This window comes from Gavia stellata, chromosome 11, assembly GCF_030936135.1.
Source record: "Gavia stellata isolate bGavSte3 chromosome 11, bGavSte3.hap2, whole genome shotgun sequence".
Lineage (NCBI taxonomy): Eukaryota > Metazoa > Chordata > Aves > Gaviiformes > Gaviidae > Gavia > Gavia stellata.
The window spans coordinates 27624177-27631198 of record NC_082604.1 but is presented as its reverse complement, the minus strand read 5'-3'; the positions used below and the strand labels follow the sequence as shown (position 1 = coordinate 27631198).

The window sequence follows — 7022 nt, the reverse complement described above, 5'->3', positions numbered from 1 at the left end:
AGTTGTGTTGGACTCTGAAATCATTATTTAATTATTCCTAATCATACACTCGGAAGAGAGACATCATGGGTCCCAGTGATCGTATAACTCTCAGTCAGTCCCTTGAACTTCTATTGATACCCGTGGGAGCACTTCCAACCACAGCAACCAGGAGCAGCCAAATGACAAGCGCTCTGTAGGGTGACAGTCAATAAGGGTGAGCAGGCAGGAGGTTTTGCTAATTTTGCTTTACTTTCCCCATAAAATTGAAGGTTTGTAACGTAGTCCTCCAGGCAGATGCCCATATGTGCCTGACACTACTCCTGCAGGTCTTCTGGCTTTCTGGGGAGCACGCAAATGCAAAGGGTGTTGTGCAGCAATTTATTATTGTGTTCGTCTTTTCCTACAGCTGGCGTCATGTGGAGCTCACCGGGGCCCATCTCGGTGTTTGTGATGCTGGTTGTTGCCGCTGTGCACGCGGGAGTGAAGGTGACCCCGGCTATGAAGTACACGAAGACAAAGCCCTTACAGCTGGCGGGTGACGGTGCCTCTCACACCCCCCTCAACCCCCTCGCGGGGAAAAACCCGTTCCCGGCAGCACCGGGCAGAGCCAAGTTACCCACGCCGAGCGCCACAGCCCGAGGGACCACCACACTCTTCCCCTTCGAGAACTACACGCTGGACACAGCTGATTTCTTCTTCAACTGCTGTGACTGCTGCCCACCCGCTGCAGGGCCCTGGGGGCAGCTGGGGGAGCAGGGACCCCCAGGTACAGCGACGCCTGCCTCGCCGCTCTCAGCTAAAGCGCGTAAATCATATCAAGGAGTCTCCTGCTTTTCCTTCAAGAAATGAGTCAGCAGGACTTGTGCAGCAAATGCCAATTGTGATTATACCTCGCGTAAAGCCAGAGCAAAAAAGCACACGCCAGCCACATCCCAGAAGTTATAAAACACCAATATGAGTGGGAAAGCCCCAAAAAGGAGCTTCCTCCCCATGGCACTCACTTTGAGGACCACGCTGGCGTGGGAGTGCATGCAGAGCTGGCCCCATACCACGTTGCTGCTGGCGGGTGCCCCGCATGGCCGTGCTCTTCAATTCTCCGTCCCTGTGTCTGATCCCCTGGGAGTCACAGATTTGCTTTCACCTTCACTTCAGCCATGGTTTTATGACCCTCAAAACTACCTGCAAGCAGTTTTGTATCTTTGCTGAAGGTTTATGATAAAAGCCTCTTTTTCTTGGATTTTTTCCCCTTGGAAAAGAGGAAGTTAAATAGAAAAATAGGTTTGGGTTCAAATTTTGAAATAATTATTTGCTCTCACAAGAGGCAGCTCTGTATAGAGCACCTAAATATTTTATAGGACATACTTTGTCTCTTCTTTCTACTGCTAAAATACATATCTATAGAGTGCCTAATTCTAATACCGCTATAATGAATAGTGCATTAGTCTGCAAATGTTCACTTTAATAGCACTAATATTGGAGATAGAAACTATTCATCTGAGGAAAGGTGGTAAAATCATGAAATAATTTTCTTTTAACACAATGTACTCGAGGGATTTTCACTTCCTGTAGCTCGGAAGGGATTGGCTAATGGAAATTATAGTGGCTGCAGAGGCAGTTTGCACTCATACATCTCTTGAGTGTTGATGGAAAAGTCCTTGTGCAAATGGGTTGTGTTGTGATGGTTGAAGCTGCCATAGTCTGCTCCCAGACGTGCACCACGAGTCTCTAGATTCCACCCACTCTAGTGGATGAAAAAGTAAAAAAAAGATTGAAGCCAGCTCGCTTGCCTTTCACCCCACCCTGTATGCAGTATGGAGCTGTCTGCCAGGTTCCACTTTTACATTTGCAGACTTAGTTCTTTTTAAGGAGAGGGACAATTACGAAGCTATGGGAGCTCCTTAGATGTGCTCAAAGACAGATTACTTCTGATGTTTTATGAATGTCTGAGTTCCTGTGGCTCAAGGGCAGCTGAAAGTTGGTTTTAAAAAATCTTTAACTACAGCCACAAGTGAAATGTAAAACTGTAAGATTTGGGGACTGCAGTAGCTGAAAGGCCAAGGCTGGGGAGCTGCGTGCCTGACCAGGGGACCTGTGAGCGTGCACCCCACTAATCTCAGCACGGGCAGTGCGGCGTTGCCCTTACCACCCCTCGCCTTTCGCCCTGCTGCAGGGTTTCAGCTGCAGTGTCTGCAACGTGTAGGGGAGCAGGGCTCAGGCCAAACCCAGCTGTCTCATCCCTTTTTTCCTTCAGTTGTATGATGCCAAACAGCCAACTCTTCCTGGGTGATGGAAACAGCTTGCCTTACATGCATCCCTTGATGCCATGTTGCCTAGCTATTATTGTGAGTTTTCTTTATAAACTTAAACCTTCGAGTTGCTAAGATAATTTTCTTGGTGTGATTACGTTACAGGTCCCAAGGGGGAGAAGGGAGATGCTGGTCTGCAAGGTCTGCCGGGAACTCCAGGTCCTCAAGGTCCAAAGGGTTCTAAAGGAGATAGAGGTAAAGCAGACTAAGTGCTCATTTTGAAAACAGTTGCTGTTGTCCTCATCGAATACCACAAAATTATAGGAAAAAATATTTTTCAAAGGTAACGGAGTATGCTGATATGGATTGACACCTTGAGAGATTTAGCTGGCGTTAGTGCAGGGACAATAACTCAGATGGTGGTAGCATATGCGCAGGCGGTATAGGAACAGCTGCTCATAAAGATCTCACTCAAAACTCCTTGTTCTGAATGGGAGTTTAAAAACTGGTTTCAATTTCCTTTGGATTAGGGGCATAAGTAGGAAAAAACCACCATGGAAGCTACGCACAGGTGTAGAAGCTGCATTTCAATTTAAGTATCTCATGCAAAATGATTTCAGCTAAGATTCAGAACAATTATTATCCATCAGTAGTAACCGAAAGGAAACTCTGCCCTTCATTTCACGCTCGGAGCAGCTCTGTCCTGCTGCCACACTCCACTGGTAGGACCCTGCGGCTGCCTTCAGTCGTGGAGAAACACACAGCAAAGCTGATAACGGGGGTGCCCGCAGCAGCGTGTCAGTCAGTGCAGTCTCCTAGGATTTGATTCACTTCTTGAACAAGACTTTTGGCAATCCTGGAGTGAGAAACGCAGAGGTGTCGTCTTCTCCATCTTGTCATTAAACAGCAGCAACCGCCTCCCAATGAGACACTGATTAGAGTCAGAAATCCAACACTCGGGTGGGATGCAGTTGTCTGCGTGATGGTGCTTGGTGCTGTGAGGTTTCTGAAGGCATTTCTTGAAAACACATTGCTCATCTCTGTTTTATTAATGAAGTGAGGGACACATGCAAAATGGTACCAGTCATCTTCTGTGTAATGATTGCTGTGCTGCAGACAACGTCACCAACAGTGTATTAATGGTGAAATGTCCTAGGAGGCAAAGGGGAGCAAGGCGAGCGAGGAGTAAGTGGAAACCCCGGTTATCCAGGCAAACCTGGGCTGCAAGGTACGTAACAGGGGCTGGGAAAGCCAGGAATATTGCACTGACCTTTCCCTTTGCTGTTGGTGATGTCCCTCCATCTCCAAAGCAATCCAATACTAATGCTTTTATCTTTTTTTCCCCCCTACATTGTCCTTTTCCTAGGTGAAGCTGGAGTAAAAGGCAATAAGGGCAACTACGGCTTCCCTGGACTGAAGGGACAAAAGGGGTCCAAAGGGGACACTTGTGAGAACGGGACTAAAGGAGACAAGGGAGATAGAGGGGATGTCGGAGACCCGGGAGCGGACGGAGAACAGGGTGGCAAAGGGGAAAAGGGAGACACAGGGGAGAAGGGGTACTGCGGGGAGCCAGGGGGGAGAGGTGCGAAGGGAGAAAGAGGGGAAGGGGGGACAAAGGGCGAGAAAGGCAGCAAAGGGGAGATGGGGGTTGAGGGTATTCAGGGGGTGGATGGAAAACAGGGAGAAAAGGGTGAGCAAGGAAGTAAGGGTGAAAAAGGGGACCTGGGACCCGCTGGTGTGACAGGACCTTCTGGGCCCAAGGGGGTTGCCGGCAGCAAAGGGGGCCGAGGGGCCCCGGGAAAGAAAGGCTCCCGTGGGGCGAAAGGAGCCCGAGGGGACACCGCAAAGCTCCTGCGATCGGCGTTCAGCGCCGGCTTGTCCAAGCCCTTCCCTCCGCCCAACGTCCCCATTAGATTTGACAAGATCTTGTACAATGACCAAGAAGATTACAACCCTTCCACCGGGAAATTCAACTGCAGCGTGCCCGGGGCGTACGTCTTCGCCTACCACCTGACGGTGAGAGGGCGTCCAGCCCGCGTCAGCCTTGTCGCCCGCAGCAGGAAGGTGGCCAAAGCCCGTGAGACGCTCTACGGCCAGGAGATCGACCAGGCATCCTTCCTGACCATCCTGAAACTGAGCGCGGGTGACCAGGTGTGGCTGGAGGTTGCGCGGGACTGGAACGGGGTCTATGTCAGTGCTGAGGACGACAGCATCTTTACGGGGTTTCTTCTGTATCCAGATGTTTTTGAGATCCTGCTATAGATTTAAAGGGCAAAAATGTTGCTGAGAAACACACCTTTCCCTCTGTCTGCAAGAGGAGAAATGAGCATCAGTTTAGCATATTGGTTTAGTTGCTAGGTTTCATGATCTTTTAACAAAAATAATTATATTTGCAAAATATTGATTAGTTTTAACTAGCAGCCCCAAGAAGCGGCATGTCCTTTGCATGGGTGGGTGATGGCTAAGAGAAACCTTTGTCCAAATGCCAGCAGGACCAGCACGCGGAGGGGATTTCACATCACAGATTTCAGGTTTGTAATTAGCCTATTCAAATTATGTAATAAAACCCATTGTCCGACTGCAGTTTTAATCAGGCCAGCTTCTGCAATCCTTGCATGGTCAAAACTCCTCTGGAAATCAGTACCGAAAATCATTGGTTTTGGACAAGAATGCAGAGTTTGATTTGTAGAGCTTAATCAGATGTGAGCACGAGCAGTAGGTGTCTTGAAATCACATGAAAAGATTTAAAGTTATTTTATCATTGAATCAGTATTATCTACTACTTTAGACTTGGTCATGAATTATATAAAGGTTTGTCTAAAAGAGTATGCGAAGTATTTGATCAGTTCAAACCCTAACTGTTGTTCTTAGGCAAAAATATACCTGAAACTTTCAAAAGTAATGGAGAGAGATGCATAATCCACCCTATTAGGCTACTCAGCCCCCCCCCGTTTCTGAGCTGCTGGTGATTCAGCCGGTGCTGCGGGGTTGGCCCTCGGCTGCGGGGAGGAGGAGGAGGCAGCCAGGAGCAGGCTTTGGCACTCGCACAAGTCCTAAGGCATTGTGACGGCCCAGTGGACATGTGGGCACGTTTTTAAAAAGCTGGTTTGCCAAAATGGACCTGAATCTTGTGAAATAAAAGTATGACATTAAATAATCTCTGGATGTCAGATTGGATATATTTCCTTATTAATGCACCTTCTTCTGTTGTAGTAACTTTACACCGCCTTTGGCATATTAACTATGGCACACAAAATTGTCCCGATCACTCTTTTTTTTTAAGCAATAAAATACAAGTCCTATAATTAGCCTTCAGCGGTGCTGGGATTTACTTGTCTTCTCAGGCAGTCACAAGCCTGGGACATTTTCCCAGTGATTTGATGAATGCTGGGTCTGACCCCAACGCGGACGGGGCGAATTAGGCTACTGTTCCCATTGCTCTCCGTTTCATTGCTTAGATTGCCATCGTGCTTTCCATACCATATTTAAATACCATCATAAATCATGTCCCTGTCCCTAATGTCTTCTTTTTACATGGCACCAAGATGAAGAATTCCTGAGACTTTTTTTATACAGTGAGAAAATCAACACCAAAGAACTGCTGTTAAATTTTAAGATAAAAACAAGGCAATTTTAAAAGGCTGATCCTATCTATCCGGTAAATGTAAAGGGACCTTCAACTCATCACCTTTGCAGCCCTCTTTCAATATCAGCAATTCAAATGTGAGATGTACTGGCTTTGTCAAGAAGTTGGTACTTAATTTGGTACTTAATCTGATTTAGTTCCTATGTGGTTCGAATCCAGAGTACTAAGTATATAAAAGATGTAGATTTCCGTTTATGAATTCTTTGGCAGCTGCTAAATATTGAGGAAAACCAGGAAGTTGTAATAATAATTTTGGATTCCTGCTGTTGCAACACCCTCAATTCTTTTGTTGTGCCTTCGTGCTGCTTCCCATACGGCCCCTGTAGCAGATGGTGGTATACGGACATCTGACTGGCAATTTTCTGTTCTCCTGCTGAAGTTTCTTACACTTTCTGTATAAATAACCTCTACAAATGCTCTTGAGAAAGCAAGGCAAAAATTCAGGGTCTCTCAAGAATCTGCTCAGATCTAATCCTCTCCATAAATTAATTGCTTTGTCCTCTGGGGAAGAGAGGAGCTGGCAACACCGTACAAACTAGAAAAGCGCCTGCTTCCTTCCAAAAATCTCTGCATAAAATATACCCCTGGAGGGGGCAGTCAGATTAGGAGACTTTGAACTGCTTAAATCCTGCAAAGGTGCTCTGAGAGCAGGTTAACGTGAGCAGCTGGAGACAATTCAGGCTCTGCAAAGGTCCGGACTCACCGATCCTGGGGAAGGACGTGGGATGCACATGACACGGTCCCACTGATTCCTAACCCCCCATGATGGATGTGGCGGTCCGTGCTGGCTCCTGTGCTAAGGACATCCTTAACTACATACCGCTGGAAGGGATTTCTGCCTGGAACCCTGGCTGGGAAGGCGAGAAGCATGCCTACAAGTTACTGCAATAACACACAGTTGTGCATGTTCATAAGTTATATATATCTGGGGTTACAGATATATAAGGGTCTATAGCCTTGCCAGTGGTACTTTTAGTTTAATTTAAAGTACCGATGTTTATTTTGAAAGCAGGTTTTTTTTTTTTCCAAATTTGATTAAAATGCACTAAAGTATCTTGCAAAGTCAAGTCTGTTAAGTGCAGTGTGGGGTGGTTTGGATAAATACGTATCTTTGCAGGGAGGGAATTATCTTTATCTATTATTGAATT

General features: G+C 46.8%; 1 protein-coding gene across 1 annotated transcript; it reads left to right on the top strand.

Moving 5' to 3' along the window:
• The first annotated feature begins 396 nt into the window (after positions 1–396).
• Positions 397–4490, top strand: OTOL1 (otolin 1). The gene is made up of 4 exons (XM_059822906.1): positions 397–748; positions 2394–2483; positions 3385–3456; positions 3595–4490. Exons 1-4 carry the CDS (start codon positions 397–399, stop codon positions 4488–4490), a joined length of 1410 nt encoding a protein of 469 aa, XP_059678889.1.
• The last annotated feature ends 2532 nt before the right edge of the window (positions 4491–7022 follow it).

Bases quoted from the DNA above. Each gene is read 5' to 3' on its own strand.
- OTOL1 (XM_059822906.1), top strand. From the start codon at position 397: ATGTGGAGCTCACCGGGGCCCATCTCGGTGTTTGTGATGCTGGTTGTT. The intron at 2,484-3,384 runs GTAAAGCAGACT...GAAATGTCCTAG, and splicing joins GGGTTCTAAAGGAGATAGAG to GAGGCAAAGGGGAGCAAGGC. The intron at 3,457-3,594 runs GTACGTAACAGG...TCCTTTTCCTAG, and splicing joins AGGCAAACCTGGGCTGCAAG to GTGAAGCTGGAGTAAAAGGC.